Source organism: Condylura cristata, unplaced genomic scaffold, assembly GCF_000260355.1.
Source record: "Condylura cristata isolate star-nosed mole 26May11 unplaced genomic scaffold, ConCri1.0 scaffold00016, whole genome shotgun sequence".
Classification (NCBI taxonomy): domain Eukaryota; kingdom Metazoa; phylum Chordata; class Mammalia; order Eulipotyphla; family Talpidae; genus Condylura; species Condylura cristata.
The window spans coordinates 35,483,165-35,501,121 of record NW_004567117.1 but is presented as its reverse complement, the minus strand read 5'-3'; the positions used below and the strand labels follow the sequence as shown (position 1 = coordinate 35,501,121).

Below are 17,957 nucleotides of genomic sequence, written 5' to 3'. Positions count from 1 at the left end.
TGTTACCGTGTTTTTCTTAGTGTACAATGTGTTTTGTTACCGTGTTTTTCTTAGTGTACAATGTGTTTGTTCATTTATTTGTGCTTGCATTTAGTAACTATTCTGTGCCAGGTGCTACATCACATGCACACTCACTCACCTACTTGACATTTTTTCATAATATATTTTTTACCCTTATTGTTCCTAAAGCTGACTATCCTCGGCAAGCCTTCTTAGCATTCAATTGAATATAGTAGAAACAACAATTAACATTGAAATAAACCTAACATTAAATTCTCTGTTATAGAATCATGGATATATTTTTTTTTCCATCTGAAAGACACGCTGTCCTCATTTCATTGATGAAGCAGTAACTTCAGGGGTCACAAAACTACTTATTGACAGATATAATCAACCCAGTTTTGATGTGCCAAAAATAACTAATGAAATAGTAATTGTGATCTTTGAAAAAGCAAACAGGGGTTGCCAGGGAGGTAAAAAGTAGTGTGGAGTGGGCAAATGATCCATTGGAGATAATTTAAAGTCATGAATTTGACATGAGAGCTATAAAATATAATTTCGTTATATTTGAGATTTAAAAGATAGTGACAGAAATAATAAGTGGTGTTCTTCTTAACATTACCTTTGATTTCTGATGAGCACACAATGAATAAAAGCTTGGAAACAACGTAGATGTTTAGAACATTTTAAAGAGTTGTGATACACTTAACATCCACAGTCTTCTCTCTGTGCCAATCCTGATTCTGGTGATGAAGCCAATTCCCATGTGAACAAGTAACAGCAGGAATGTAACCAGGAAGAAGTCAGGTTTCACCTGGACTGAATTTCATACAATTAAACATTTCAAGAGATCTTTAGCCAGGTGTAACTTAATCAGTTTAAGGTATTCTCAGCTAGGGCCAAGGTACTCATAATGTTGGCAGTGGACATTCTTGTGATATGCCACATTGAAAGTAATAGCAAACATACCCTGTCTGCTCAGGTAGTGCCAAAAGCAAGAGAAATGCAGGTGTAAAAATAAAAGGAAGTATTTGAAGCCAGAGGCTAGTACACCTAGACAGTGACTATATTCACACTTCACTGAATGCTTTAAGTAATAACATGGTGCACTTTATCAGTCAGTGTCTTCATATGTACACCTGGGTAACCCCAGTGCAGCTTCTGCAGACTCCTTCACCGCTCTCGGTTTCTAGTGTTATTAAACAAGAGTATCAGTGCTCGCTGCAAGTTTCTTCAACTCCATGTCTGGAAGACAGCTGAATAGACTTCTTTCTGATAGCAATACACAAGAACCTCTGTATTTTCCCTTGACTGGGTCATCTTGCTGTCTTCTCTGTGAGCCAAAATGGCATTCTCAGCCCCAGGACTGCTAATGGCCAGGGAGAATACACAGGCCTTGGGATTCTGCAAAACTGGGTTTGAGGTATCCCTGAGCTCCCTGGATGGGAGCTTAGCTATCAAGAGATAATGTTGTTAAAGGAGTGGTTTAAATCTCAGCTTCTGAGATAAGTTTACATAGGTTTGAATCTCAGTTTTGCCACTTAACTAGCCGTGTGACTTTAAGCAAGTCTTTATGCCTTCAATACCTATAAATCTGAGAGGGTAATAGAACAATAGGATTAGTCTAAAGACAAAATGAATGTGTGTCAATTTTGATGGAATAGTGCCTGGCATATCCTAAGTAAAGTGTTCACTATTTTTATCATTCCATCATTTTGTCATTCCAACTGTGACAAGAACTGGGAGCTGGCAGACACTGGGACAAGGTCCTCTTCCAGTTCTAGAGAGTGTTAAGTTACAATACCATGATCAGTTACTCCTTTTCTCTGTTTTAATTGGTAATTTCCTGTATACATCAATGAGATAAAATCTAAAAAAAGAAAATCTCAAATATTACATTTCTATGATATATCTAGTTGTCACACATGGTATTGTAACATGTTACAGACCTATGCTGCCACCGTAGCATGAGCCCCATTGTGGCTCTCCTGACTGTCTTACCACTTCATGGCACACGAACAACACACTGAGCTGCTTCAAAAATAACAGAAGCTGTGTAGATTTAAATTTCAATTAATATTGTTATAAAACTACTAGTGGGTCCTTTTTCTCCCTTGTACACTTCTATACATGCCAAAGGCTACATTCACTGATTTTTTTCTTATAGTTTGAAGTTTGATATGGAGATTCAAAAAATATACTGCAAGTAGCTATGTAAAAAACATTAAGTATATCCTGGTCATTTTGTTTAAAGAAATGAAAGAACTGTCTGGCCATTAAGAACACCAAGCTTGTCATTGCTCTTGGAGCACTTTGCCATGGCTCACGCTCACTTTTTCACTGTAGTCACCCTGAGCTTGCAGGTGGGGCCAGGTAGAAAGACACAGGGCTGCAGCCTGCCCACGCCTGCGTGCCTACAGCAGCTCTTGGTCTGTCCTTCTTGCTTTTCCCTCCTTAGCTTTATTTGAGGTCTTTCTGGTATCTTTCAACTACATAGTTTTATCAATAAGTATACAAAGAAAGGAATGCAAATTTTTAAATATTACTACTTAGGGCAGAAAAGAACTTTGGGGAGCGAGAAAGATAAAAAACTCTTGGATAGGATAATTCATTTACAGGATTTAGTTTCAGATTTAATTTACTCATAAACAGATAATCAAAAACCAGCTGGTACTTAGGGAGGTAGAAAAATTATACGAAATTTGTGATGAGGTGGATGGTTGGGTGTTCAAAGTGACTTATATTCTAAATGTATTACATATCTGAGAAATTTCTTTTAGGCAGTTCATATGCATATTCTTTTTCATAAATTTTTGTGATGCAATCGTTAGAGTGAAGACAGGTGATCACTTGTCAGTAGAAATAAAATATGAAGATCATATACATGAATGGTACACTTACACACGTTAAATCATTGTGAAATGTTCCCTTTTTTCCCCTTTCAGAATACCAATGAAGATAGTTTAAGGAGTGAAACTCTTCTTACATGGAGCTATTTTAGAGCACTTAGAATTATTTGGTTTAATTCCTTTAAAGCTTTCCTTTGATTTAGAAGGCAGTAAAAGTGGTACAATTTCAGCAGCTTATACCTCTAAAATTCTTCCATTTATAATTAAAAATCCATCTATTTGACAATGTACTGCAACAGTTATGTGTTGTCTCTGAACATATTTCCTCTTTATGTGATAATAATATAAATTCACCTTTTACCATTACTTGGAAATGAAGTGGAATCTTCTTGATTTTGGAATCTTCTTGAATCAAGGAATATTCCTTTACTGGTATTAACCGAATACATCAGGCGAACAGTGTTCATTCTTGCCCTCTGCTTTTGTTTTTGTCATTTTGCACTTAGCTTCTTTACTGCCATACTGTTAGATGGTGTTGAGCTCTTAATTAATAATAACTTAACTCTGTTGCTTAAATCTGTTTGTGAACAAATTGTACCACTTTTATTACCCATTAGACTATGTACATCATATGGTTAGAAAAGACCTTACAAAGTAGAATGCCACGAGCACTGAGTCCTGTCCAGGTACTGAGATAAGAAGCTTACTCATTGGTAAAATGAAGTTGAACTCATTTGAGCATAAAAATATGTGATGCCAGGAGGCAGGAAAGAGGATAGCAGGGAATAAGAGAGAAAGGAGTATCCATAAAAGGACATTAAAAGATATTAAAAGAAAAAGTATAAAAATCAGGAAACTAGAACAAGACAATTACAAATAATGTGTAAAGACATGATCCAAAAAGATTAATTTGTTGAACTTCTTACTTGCTAAAATTGTTATCACGCCACATCTAACTATAATTCTTTTGTCAAGGATTCTAGTGGCCGTGCACAAAATTTCAGTTTATATTATTTTCACTTCCTGGATATCCAGAAACCTGAAGTCACAGTCACTTGCCCATGGTGTTCCACTGGGTACAATTTGCAGGAATTTTGGCAGATAGCTATTAAAATGGCTTTAAGAAATAATGGAATAGTGTAAGGGACTCAATAAGTATTAGGTAAATAAAAACCTACGTGTCACACTATTCAAGAAAATCATTTATTAAATACCAGTGGTATATTAGGTACTAAGGACATCTGGAATTTGCCTCTCCTGCCAGAAGAGTTCTTACTTTCATAGCCTAAAGGGAACAGCAAGTCCTACTTGAGTTGGCATTATTGTGATAGCTGCTGTAACAGGCTGACACACGGGGCCCTGTGCATCTCTTCAACACCAACAAGCATGACTCTAGACCAGCACTTCCAGGAGAACATTCTGCCATGGAATGTTTTGTGTTGGGTTCAGCATGGTAGCCAGTGGCCACATGTGGCTCTTGCATACATGAAGTATGGCATGTATGACTCAGGACCTGAGTATTTAATTTTATTTCATTATAATTAAATATAATTCAAATAACCAATGTGAATAATGGGCTCCCACGTTGGACATCATCACTCTAGACACATTAAAAATAACTAAGCATGTCCCTCTCTGGTGGCACAGCGGGTTAAAGCACAGCACTGAGAAACTAAAGCCACTTCCGCATGAGTTCGATTCCCGCCTGCCCCAGAGGTGACCACATGGCGCGGCAGACCTCTCCTGACCGGTCCGCTGCTCCCCTTAGCAGTGTACTTCTTCGATCTGCCTGTTCTGCTCCCCACTCTGTCTCTGGTGAGCCTCTCGCCACCCCTGAGCCTCTGGCCTGTATACCCCAGTTCTGTATGAACAAATAAATAAATCTTTAAATCTTAAAAAAAATAATAATAATAACTAAGCAATAAGTAGTAGTGATAATATGATATAAATAATGCAATTTTTTCCAGTGCTTACTGCAGATTAGGAATTATGCTGGACATACATATTCTCTACCCCTCACGACCAGAAGAACCCCATTTGACAAATGCAGAAGCAGAAACTCTGAAAGAAAAATTAATTTCTCTGTCTTCACAAATAATTGTGAGAGCTGGAATCTGAACCCATTTGCTCTAGTTCCCAAGCTGGAAATGTTCCAGGATCCTGCCAAGGCTATTTCTGTCCTATCTGGAGGCTGACTTTTCTAAGCCCCCTTCCCCTCTCCTCACTGGCCAGCTAGCGCTCTACCTTTAACTTGGTTGTGTGCAACAACAGTATCCATTTTAACTCTGAATGTGCAGGTTTCTCTCCTTTGTTTCCCTTACTGAGACCCATGGCCTTCATACAGTAGTGTAAGAGCTGAAGTTCCAACCCAGTTGCCTGAGAAGTGATCTGGTTTCTTGTATTTTTTTTTTTCCCCAGTTAGATGCAGGGAATTACAAAGCTTGGTGCCTTGGTCTGCAAATACCAGTGGCACACTATAACCTTTTGCCATTTGGGTGCTTACCTGTCAAGATCTAGACTCTATGTGAAATTTCCCAACACTGGAGCTACTAAGTGAGGCTCCCTAGAGTATCAAAACAGGTATCAAAACATAACTCTGCTTTGCTACTTCCCACTCGTCATGGAGCACACCGCAGCTCTGTTTAAGGGCCTGGAAGTCTTGATGACGTTATTTCAGTTACTCTGAACTGATTTTCTGTGGAAATTCTATCTTCATATGATACTAACAGAATCATAAGGAGGTAGTAATAGTAAAAGTCTCCTGTGCAACCAAATGGCTGTCAGCAGTCCCAGTCAGTTACACACATGATCCTTCTCTATCCCCGTAGACTTTAGCTTCCCACGTCAGGAAGTAGGTAATACTCACATATATTGGTTTCACTATGAGCATAGCTTATCAAGTATTTCTGTAAAGTATGACCATCGACTCATGCTGATAAAAATATTTTTCTTTTTGCCTTTTAAGAACAAGGTATTTTTTTTTTAACAGAAAGAACAGAGACTTTAATAACCAGTTGTTATCCTTCCTTTACCTCTCAGTGAATTTTTTAAGTTACTTATGTATACAAGAACCGGGATATGGGGCAGAGGTAGGGATGGGGTAGTGAGAGGATTCACCAGAGACAGAGCAGGAAGAAAACAGGCAGATGGACTGAGATATACTGCTGAGGGGTGCAGTGGGTGAGACAGGAGAGGTCTGTTGCACTATGTGGGTCACCTCCCCTAACAGGGATCAAACTTGTGCTACAGTAGCTGCTGATAGCTTGGTAGTGCTGAGATTTAAATTCTGCACCACTAGGGAGGCCCCTCAATGAATTTTTAATGTGTGACAATTACTTAATCTTCCTGAGTCACATTTGTTCAGATAATTAAAAACAAAAGTAACACAACACTAGCCCTATTGTCTAATTGTTTTTGCATTGCTTGGTATGTGCTAAATCATTCTAGTTGCTTACCCACATTGTACCATTTAATACTCATAAGAACCTTGCATAGCATGTACTGTCACCCATTTTACAGGTAGAAATCAGAAGACCATAGATGTAATGAAACAGATCCAAGGTTGTCTCAATGGTGAACTCAATGGTGAGCTGGCCATCAGACCTAAGCCCATTGAGCCAGTCCATGTGACCTCCCCACCAAACTCCAGTTTGTGAAATAAGCGTGATCAATTAGTAACACCCATCATATGTAGTCATTATGACAGTTAAAAATCCTGACACACAAACTTGTTCCAAGGGAGGCCAGAAATGAATGATAAGCATTGCTATTTTTTAAAATGTCCACAAATAAAACTTTTAGAAAGACAGATAAAAATGAGAAAAACCAAGAAGCAGTAGGGTGCACTTGGCTTGTGTACTCTTGGTCTTCTTAATAAGTAGAGGCTCTATTTAGAACATGTGAGAGTTGTTTCTTTGATGACTGAAAAGATAATCGGGAACATTGGAGGGAACAGCTGATGTAATGTAGTAATACTTCTCAAATTACAACAAAACCTAAATCTGTACAAGGAAAACAGTTTTGCTTTACCAGCTCAAGTGTCATCTAAAGAAGTTTGTTAAATTTCAAATTTCTGTCCATATGATTTTGTTCGGGATGAAAAAGATAACAGTGCTAACTTTGAATGTTATACTTTCCTAGCAGTTTCCCATGAAACTTTTATTCAACAAATGGTCCGCTACAGGATCTGTAGCAGGTGGGCGTGGCCAGGTTTTCCCTGTTTTCAATTTTGCACAAAATTCCACCTTTTTAGTTATTCTTGTGGGAGGAATTGTAACAGCCCAGTCCTCTTATCTAAGTCACCTTATCAGAGAGATACTGTCAAGTATGTTTCCCTTCAGATTTTTGTTTGTTTGTTTGTTTTCCGTGTTTGAATCACTTTAAGAACTTGAACTAGGTTTGTTGATTTTTAGAACACTTTTCATTGGGTTGATTTTTTGGTGGTAGACATTAAAATGATTCTGGGTATTCAGAAGTATCTAGGATGTTTGTTATTGCTCTATTATATAAAAAGCTACTCTCTAAGAAATGTGTCTTCTTCGTATATACCTAGAATAGCTGTAATTAAGACTAAATGTAGGTGAGCTTATCTTAATGAATTTAGGATCATTATTAAATGTCTTGCTGAAACTCATATTTTGACATTATTGGATTGGGAAATTGTCAAAATAGTTGACCAAAGTAAATAAAAATAATGAAATAGCTTATTGATCTTCCGGGTTACTAAAGATGGAAACATTGAGGAAAAACTGAAGTATGAACTTATGATTCCTGTGTTTTAATGTCATTTATTGAAACCATTCTGAAATACATTAACCATCAAATAGTGAACATAAAGAGCAATGATAGCACTCTATGATAAACAGTTGCTGTGACCTTTCTGTTACTTAGTTTTCTTATAATTAAAATGGGGGCTCAAACTAAGGAGGTTTTTTTTTTTTTTTTACTCCATCTACTTTAAATAGTTCTGTGTGATATGTATTTGTATAAACAGAGAGAGCTTATCTTAAAAAAATAATTTTTTAAGTAAACGAGATAAAAGTAAATAGAAATGGAAAGGAAAATAGTATTGTACCTGACCTATAAATTATAATAAAGACATTTTTAATGCCCAGAAAATGCCTTTAAAAAGTAATATGCAATAGATTGTTTCATGTTAACAAAGACTAAATGCCAAAGAGTTATTATTTGCCTACAACACCAGAAATGTAGAAATTGTGTAGTTTAATATATCATAAAGGCTTTCTAATTGCATAGATCTTCTTTTTCACGTAGGCTGTAGTTATGACTCAGGTTAAATGACCTTACCTTTAGATCTTTGAACTTGGTTATTGTTTGTAATCAGACTAACATCCTTATATCAGACTAAAACTACCAAAGATTTGGTTTTTCTCGCCAGTGAAATATCAAATAACTACCCTGACTAAGAAAGTGAACCTTGTTATGTACCATCAAATGGTGCTAACGTAATAATAATATGTTTAAGGAGAATGTAGTAGAATATGCAATTCTGTTTAATAAACTATAATAAATTGAGAATTTACCACAACTGTTTTAAAATTAAGATTGTGTAATTATATGGGTCTGTGATTATTTTCAGTGATCTCTGAAATTTGGGCATAATACATAGTACAATTGGCTTGTATTACACTGACTGGCCAAAGAACTATCAGGCAAATAATCTGTGACATATTACAATTGTATTGTGTTCATTCTGTCATTAGAATAAGATGATCTGATTTTCAGTTTCCCCTTTCCCTAGAAGGTAATAATTTCTTTTATCTTTTTTGCCAATTATTTTAAGACCTTATATAAATACCTCTAGTAGTAATTTTCCAAACTGTTAGTTGTATAGTTCTCATGAAAACCCTGGGTTTTGCTGACAAAACTTAAGGAATTGACTAGTTATGGGATTTGGGGCCACAGTTTTTTGGAGGTTTTTTTGGGGGGGTTCCCTAAAACATTACTGAAAAACGTTTGTCCCTTATTGTAGGTTCTGTGGAAATAGGGATATGTTAGCTGTTTGTACATTTAAAATATGAAAGAAAGAAAAAAAAACAGATGAAATAGTCTGTGACATACAGAGTCTCTATCTCTCTGTGACTTAGGCAAAAAACCTTGTTTTCGAAAGTATAAGTGGATTCTCTGGTTTGTTTTTGTTTTTGCTTAATCTCCAGGACCTCCCGATTTTCAAGGGCACTGTGGGGCAGAGGTAGCATTTATTTGATGTATGTGAGTGTGCACATACGCCCCTCACCGTCCCTGTGGACCTAGCCTTTGTGAAATCCTAAACCTTGTATTACTGCTTAGTTTGTGACTCATAGTGTTCTAAGAGCAATTATTTAATTTTTCTTAAGGTGTTTATTCAATGTGTGCATAAAAAAAAGTAGGGTTTTTCCCTTTGTTGTTTATTTATTTATTTATTTATTTATTGGATAATGCTACAATGGCCTTTTTACTGGTGGATTTCCCTTTCTTTTACTGTGACCTGCAAATATCACTGTAGGCTCTCTGCCAATTTTGTGAGCCGATGCCTGCTTCAAAATGGAGGCAGGAAGGTATCCATTTTCATCAAGAGTATGACAGTGTTTCAGTCTCTCCGACCATCTGGAGAGAGGAACTTTTGGAGAAAAAGAAAATGGGGATTTTGCTAAATTATATTTAGCAAAAAAAGGCAAGGGGGAAACCAATTAAAGTTAAACTATACCTTATGAATTTATGCTTTTCTAGTATGCTGTCTTCAAAGGAAACACAAACAAGAAAATACACAGGCTATTTTTATAAAGAACTGGTTCCCCAAGTCTCATGAGTATTAGCAAATGAATGTAAGTAAATTAGGATTTTGGCACACTTCGTAAGTTTATTACACACACAAATATAATAAGAACTATAAAGGAAGATTTTTCTCCCCCCTCTTCCTGTGTAAGCACTGATTGTTGGTGGTCTGTGTAGATTCGAGCTTTTAATGGGCTTTTTCATGCATCTCTGCAAAAAAGCTGACACTATGAGAATTTAATATTCCAGGATATATTTATCACTCTCTGTGGCCTGGATAGTGAGCATTTATGCACCCATGCACACTCTCTCTTTCGCCCTATCGCCCTAACTCTCCCCCTCACTTTCTTGCTCTACCTGTCTCCCTCGCTCTCTCACTTTCTCTCTCTTTCTCTTGCCCCCCAAATTTTAATTCCACTGGAGAGCACTAGAGAGATGCTTGATCTAGGTCTTTCTGTTTTTACCTTCATGTGCTCAGGGCCCATCAGTTTTCTTTTTCCATTTAAAGAATACTTAGACTTCCTGGACAGCCCTCTGGGCATTAACTAGCATATTTACAACTAGACGTAGTTCTCAGTATTCTGTGGCCGGGAAATATCATATTTGGTTTTCCATTCACAAGAATATAAGGAGCATTACTTGTTTGTTTATTTTTTGTTGTTGTTCGTTTGTTTGTTTTTCTATAGTCTGAAAGGGCAGTCAGTGTTTCTAAGGCTTGATGAGCGTTAGAATGGACTTGATGGAAATTTAGAATTTTGCACCTACTTCTTACAAAGTAATGGACCTTGACATGCTTTGGTCAATGTAACAAACAAAACTAAATTGACTCTCTTTCCTCAGGTTTATGCTCCATCAGCAAGCACTGCCGACTACAATAGGGACTCGCCAGGCTACCCTTCCTCCAAACCAGCAGCCAGCACTTTCCCTAGCTCCTTCTTCATGCAAGGTGAGATGCTGTCTCCTTCTAATAGGAAATCCTTTGGGAAAGTCTTCCTAGGTCTCTTTATGTCATAGGTGGGCAAAGGTGTCCTAAACAGTGGTAATGCAGGAAGTGGAACAGTAGGCAATTATAAATTACTATCTCAGGTCATGTTCTTCTTAGAAATCAAGTTCATTAAAGATAAACAAACTAATTAAAACTTTTAAGACTCAAAAAATATTAAAGTCCCTTCAGCAATAACGAGTTCTGCTCAGATTGGTACTTTGCTAGGAACGGATGTCCCCCCGGGGCACAGTCTTCCAGGACAGTGTTTCAGTGTCTTCACCGTCCTGAAGAAGAACTTACATGTATGTTTGCAAGTGTTTGTGCTCATGATGTACCTGAGCATCCTGGATATAGCTAACTGGGAACAAATTGTCCTTAAAGTAGCTTTAGATAAAATTTTCAACCACTTAACTAATGAATAGGTATGAAAAAGAGTTCTGTAAGATGAAGTAGCCTACTCTAATAACTAAAATATCACTTTACTGCATAGCAAAGCTCTATCCCCACACGCTAACTGATGGAGAGTAAAAATCACAGCGTTTTTCCTGAACAAATGTAGAAAATTACAGCTTCATGGTAGACAAAATATATTTATTTTTTCAGTTATCCAGTGTATTTAGTTAAATGCACATGGGCATGTACCCCAAGAGTTGTTAGCCTTGCCACTAATAACACCTCCCTTTCTGCTGTTTGATAAAGACAAGGATGGTTGAAGTGACAGCAACAGCTTGTAAGATTAGACTGTCCTGTACTCAGCTAAGTCTCCATCCCTGATAAGCATATGACACTTAGTGTCAAAATGTGTTACCAAGTTAATACTCTGAAATTTAAATGTGGAGTTTGCCAAGAACTCCGGTATCCACAACTTTAGCTCTTTCTGCCTGGGTATAAGAGCCTTGTTTGAGTATGCCTTGGCTGAGGGCCATGGGATTTCCTATTTCATGTGACTCTAGCTTGAGCATTGCCACCAGAAAGGGAGCAGCAAGTACCGAGGGAGCAGCCTGTTGTCCCACTGAGATTCCAGTGGACACACTCAAAATGATTTTGATTAAAAGGGATTTATTTTCTTTCACTTCAGAGTATTAGCTCTTTTAGGTTGTTAGTTCACATGTGAAATTCCAAGGAAAAATCTATAAAATTGAATTGAATAGGTCCCTCAGGAATAAAGAGAATTTGTTGCACAAATAATGGATCTCATGTTCACAGGGATCCTTCATCTTTGTGACCTATCCCAAGTGTAACTCACAGAGGGACACGGCAATGTATGTCACTTGGGTACATTCTGTGCCATGACAAAAGCAGGTCCCCTTTGGCTATAAACAGCAGCCATATTTACATCGGTGCCCCCTTTTGTCTGAGCAGTTAGAAAAATTGTGTTACCAGGATGGCAGAGATTGGCAGACCAAGGATGTATTGTGAAAGCAGGTAGTTACTGAAAAAAAGATGACAGAGGGGGATAGATTTCTTCTATTTGCCTTGGACAAGGAGGTTTGTGTACCTTATACACTGTAGAGAGATCAGATAGATTCAACAATGGGCTCTTCTCCTTAGCAGATCATGGAAGATATGGGAGCAAATGGGCTTTTCTGCATCATATGAATATCCAAAAACCAAAAAATATATTTTTGCATTGACATTTATGATGAGCACAATTAATTTGCACACATCTAATTCTATTCTTTCAAAACAACGTTATGCCAAGATCATGGGATGTGATAAATATTAATTTACTCTGAAAGGCATAATTTATGTAAAATATGTATTTTTATAAGTCTGCATTGAGCAGAGTATTCTGTGTTAGCAAATCCTAAATGTATTTCCATATAGTTCATCTTGTTGTCAAAATGTTTCAGAAGACTCTTGTTGAAAGATGTATATTCTCAATTTATTTGTCATATGTGTCATCTATTTGAAGTGCTAGTGGCCTTGAACTACATATTTGAATTTAAGGTGACATCTAAATTTCCACAATTGCAGGGCTAAATCTAATATACATGAGTAATAACTTTTAGAAGTCCTGTGTTTCCACATTGAGTCCCAGGAAGAGTACATGTGATTTCATTTAACACTGGCTTCCTAGGGGGTGAAGACAGTGCCCATGAGATTCAGGTCTTAAAGAGACATGTCTGGAAGTGAAAGATACTCAGAGACTGTCAGGGCATCCATTAAACTCATCACTGTGGGGCCTTTTATTTTTAACCTTAATTTCCATGTTCTAGTTTAAACTCTTAAGTTGTCAAACTCAAAGACATGATTTGTGTTTGCATAGTTCTCAAGAAATCTATGGATTATTCCTCCCAACCCTGAAACATTTCACTTTTCTAAATTTTAATTTCTGGATTTAAAAACTCAGAGAGGTGTGGAGTAATAGCACAAGTTGATGAGGTATGAACCTTTACCCCTCAAAGATAAAGAGCTGTAAACCAACGTTACAGCTATAAAAATAATTTAGTTAAAAAAATAAAATAGGGTGGGGGTGGGAAGTCTGTGAAATACCATGTCAGATTTAACTTGCCTATTGTCTAAATTTTCAAATGGTCTTTGTTAAATAAAATGTATGGCAAAAATCTTATTTCCAAGAAAGCTGTATCTGCCATACAGTTAATACTAGCTGATGACAAGGCATTGATCAGGCATTCATTATTTTTTGTTAAACTATTTAAAGAAGGGAGAAAATTTTAGAATTCACTTTTCATTGTCCTTCCCCTCACCACTTCTTAGTTTAAGAAACCGAAACCAAACAGCAATCTCTAGCCACAACCTCCAGGCCTATAGGACCAGAGGATGAAGACTGTCCATAAGAATGTGTCTGAAACATTGTTTATAAAAGAATACCTTGATATCAAAAGATAATTTGTATAATTCCTAAATTATTTTAAACTTTTACCCCATAAAAGATTCTAAATTTATCACAGTAGAATAGCTACCTTATGATCTGTTTACTCTTTGAATTGGCTACTAAAGACTTAGGATAACTGTATAGCTAGAAAATATTAAAATTGAAACAAAATAAAAATCTAAAGACTATATATATATATATTATATATATATAGTATATATATATATAGTATATATATATATATATGGAGCTTCTCTTTCCTATACATCATAATGTATTAAATTACAACTTGGATTCTATCATATATGTTATAAGAATGAAATCCAATCTTGGAAATCCAACGTGTTATTTTTTTCATCATTTCTTTCTAGACTTTTTATATACTTGTAAACTTGCCAACTCTGTAATGTCTCATGTATTTTGTTTGCCCCCAAATTTAGGAACACTAATGTTTCAGTCAATTTCCATAGCAAGTCCTTACAGAGGACTTGTAAGAAATGTTTCCTGTAAGATTATTTACCTTACTGACTTGACATTATTCTTTTTTGTTGTTGTTCTTTTACAAGTGAATTTTTACTCAGAACACTTTAACTATGTCAAATATTTGTATTTGTTTAGCAATACAGAGCCGCTGAGGGAACAAAATAATGATGACTACCTTCTGATGTAATCAGTTAACCAACACAAAGATGAATGCACAGCAGGCAGTCATTTCAAGTCTATGAAAAACCCCTATTCTATAAGGCAAGACTGAATGCCTCTGAAGAGTCATGGTTTTCTTTGTCCATTACAGATGGCCATCACAGCAGTGACCCTTGGAGCTCCTCCAGTGGGATGAATCAGCCTGGCTATGGAGGAATGCTGGGCAATTCTTCTCATATTCCACAGTCTAGCAGCTACTGTAGCCTGCATCCACACGAGCGTTTGGTAAGGCAGCTTTACTTGGTTGTGGGGATAACACTGCTCATTCATTCAGTATCACCCTCTGTCTTCGCATCCATGGCCACAAGAATTCTCCCAGAGAATGTAAAAATGCTACACAGGCGTTCTGTTTACTGTGCCTTTTTTCTTTCTTTTTCAATCATCAAAGATGTAACTAAATCAGATCACCTTTGTAAGTCCTTCCAGTTTCTTGTCTCATTGTTCCTGCGTTGATTGTGCCTTGTTCTGTGCATTCTTTCTCACAGCATCGGCTTCCTCTGGTGCATAAATACACACTGTAGTTGAGCGGCAGAATTTTGGCTCTGGCAGTTCCTGTGAGGGGTTTTGTTTTCACTTTTGCCTCCTGTAGTTTCGAAGGATTACAGCAGGGGGCATAGTGATAAGCAGTGGGTGTCGAGAAGAGGAGGGACTCGTGCCACTATTGGGTGTTTCCATCATGGTGCATAGCTGACAGGCTTCTGTGCCACACCCAAAGAAAAGCATCCACATTTTCTATACATTCCTGTCAGTAATAGCAGCCATAGGGCTTCTATGTAGATAAGGTTCTCCATTTTCAGTATTTTAGCCTTAAATCCACACCCCCCTGAGTATCCCACTGATATTCTTTCTCTTCATTCCAGTTGAAACCACTGGGCTGTAGAATATAGTCATTCTTTCACTAGTAAAGTTTACACTGTGCCTATCACCTGTATTTATCCATCCTAATCTGTCTCTTTGTTCTGGAAGATACTACTCAGCTGAGATTTTTCTAGCCTCCAACACCAGCAGGACCCAGAATCCACTTTTGAATTTAAATCTAAAATAAAATGGAGTCAGTAATACTGACACCACTGCTCTTTGCCTTGCAGTTTGCCCCTTTGACTTTCCTGAATCCGGGTTCATTGCTTTCTCTGTTCTGATAGGAAATGGCACTTTCTGGATTTCTGTGGCCTTTTGTCTCTTTTGCTCAACTACTAGAGATACAGAAATAGTAACTTTTATACTGTTCAGACAAGCTGAAACATTCCTAAACTAAAGTTTCTCATACCCTTGAAAATACCTGTTTACTTAATCTTAGTGGTAGAGACACTCGGTGATCATTGCCTATCTATGAATGAGGCACAAATGATGGGAGTAGTGTGGATTTTTATATCATCTCCCAAGTTGGAATGTGTAAATCACAAACTCTCAAATTTCAGCACATTTCAGTAATAGGCAGATTTACTTTCATATTTCTTCTTCTCTCACCTCCTACTTACAGGTAAAGCTTAGAGTGAAAGCTTAAAGAAATATCAATACCTATTATTATACTGGAATTGTTTTTGGCTAGCATTTTTATTTCCCAGTTATTATTTTCTGCTTCTATAAGGAACCCATGGTCAAAGTAATTCTGTCCTATGGGCAAGGAAAGTGTTGATTACAAATGAAAGATTTGGGTTCTAATACATGAAATTTAGTGGTTTGTTTTGTTTTGTTTAAGCTTCCTGCTTGACATTTATTTTTCTTCCACCCCCATTTGTTTCTTTCCCAAGCATGTTCTAAAATTTTGATTTAGATGGTTTGGTTTTACTCCCAATTAAGTTCACTTGCATAGGGGAGAGTATCTAAAAATATGTTCAAATACACAGAAGGTATAATGTTAAAAGGAAATTACATTCTTTTCAGAAAAGGTTTGCTAAACCAAAACAGTATTCTCAGCCAGATTATATTAAAGAAGTAACCCTCTAGGTCGCATCAGATGACTTATAATGTCATTTCTCCTTCACAAAACAGAGTTTTTTTCATTCTTAATGTGAGCTATTAACAGATCTTAGAGATTAAAGTTTGTTTTGTAAAAAGGGTAGACAAAGTTGATCTCTGGTAATATATTCCAATAAATTGGCATATAATATATATATTAACTGAATTTCTATATGCAGTAATCATTGTATTTTAAGTGTTTAACCTTAAATCTGACATTGGAAGCAACCTATGTTCCCACCTGTGGAAGACTGGATTGAGAAAATGTGACATCCCCATTGTAGAATACTATTCAGCCATAAACAACGACAAATGTTGCCATTTACAGTAAAGTAGAAGGAGTCAGAAGTCATTATGTGTAGTAAAAGCAAGTTGAATGACAAAGACAAGTATCAGACATTTACTGTGTATCAGACACTTGAACAAAGCAAAATACTTACAAAAACTATCATATATTTACATGAAACAAACCTTCTGACATTAAGAGGGATGGAAGTGGGAGAAAATATCCAAAGGACTATTAAGGATAGTGTTGGATGGGAAGGGTGGGAGAAGTTTTTTGTTTGTTTGTTTGTTTGTTTCAAATAAGTCAAAAGCTGACACTGATTGAAACAAATTTGGATATACAGTAGGCATTGTGTTCTTTCACTTGAAAATAAATGGTAGTTGTTTATAATTTTATTCCATAGCTTTTGGCTACACTCATACTGAACAAAGGGATACTTTGAGAAAAGGGAGAGGGACTTCTTATATTATTTTGGTTATAATTTAGCCAAATTAGCATGGTCTCTGGAAACTTTTATTTTAGAAACATTGTTGCCTTCATCACTTTATACCATGTTAAAATAGAATACATAATTATAAAACTTAAAATCTACACATTTCAGTACCAACTGTCAAGTCACCAGTTTTGATTCTTTAAGTCCCCTTTATAGTTTCAAGCTCCACCACACAATCCCACCGCTAATTACTACTATGTCACAGATCACAGAGACAATCACTCATAAGAGTGGAGTTTGTGGTTAAGCTTTGGAATGGGTTGGGATAGAAGATTTAAGTTTGGAATGATTTGTCAGCATCCTTTTTAAAAAGCAGATTGCATCCTTGCTGTCTGACACGGGTGATACATGGGCTTTGCAACACGGAGAGAAATAGTGTTGGAAGTCTGGAATTTTAATATAAGGGAAATTCTTTTGTCTTTTCTTTTTTGTAACATAAAACTTTATCCCAATGGTTCTCAATCGGCAGTGAGTTTGCCCCTCTGGAAACATTCGGTAGTATTTGGAGACATTTTTGGATATCACAACTCAGGATCCAACATGGAGAGACTGTTACACTGGAAAACCCTACAATGCACAGCAGAGCCCAGAGCAAAGATAACCTGACATAGAGACCCAGTAGCACCAAAGTTGTGAAACCTTGCCTTAGCTCACAGCATGATTTTATTCTTAGCCTGGGCTACCAGTTATCATAGTTTCTAATCTTTAAACTGCCAGCCCATAGGTTGATTAAAACCTCACCAGTGGAAATATTTTTAGCATTTACTCTGTCAATAAACTCCTAATGTACTATCATTGGGTATCATAAGTAAAAATTTATAAACCAATAGTGGGGACTTTATTGTACTTCTCCTTTCTCTTTGTAGCAAGTAGGGTAGACAGTATTAATAGCTGGAGTAAGAGAGATTTAGGAGACCACTTTTAGTTAATCTGTACATACTCTAAAATACATATTCATAGATCACCATTACCACTTGTGATATATTTATTACATTTCTGGATGATAATAATTTTCAAGATATTTTTCCTTGTAAAATAATCTAGTTATAAATTTCATTCACTTTCTTTCA

At 36.5% G+C, this 17,957-nt stretch overlaps 1 protein-coding gene across 3 annotated transcripts in view; it reads left to right on the top strand.

Annotated features, from left to right (window-relative positions):
* TCF4 (transcription factor 4) overlaps positions 1 to 17,957 on the top strand; it is a 339,912-nt gene that overhangs the window by 279,097 nt on the left and 42,858 nt on the right. For all 3 annotated transcript variants that reach the window (XM_004683915.2, XM_004683927.2, XM_004683926.2), the window contains 2 exons: positions 10,464 to 10,569; positions 14,241 to 14,374. In XM_004683915.2, coding sequence (XP_004683972.1) covers positions 10,464 to 10,569; positions 14,241 to 14,374 — 240 coding nt within the window. The remainder of the gene's footprint in view (positions 1 to 10,463; positions 10,570 to 14,240; positions 14,375 to 17,957) is intronic.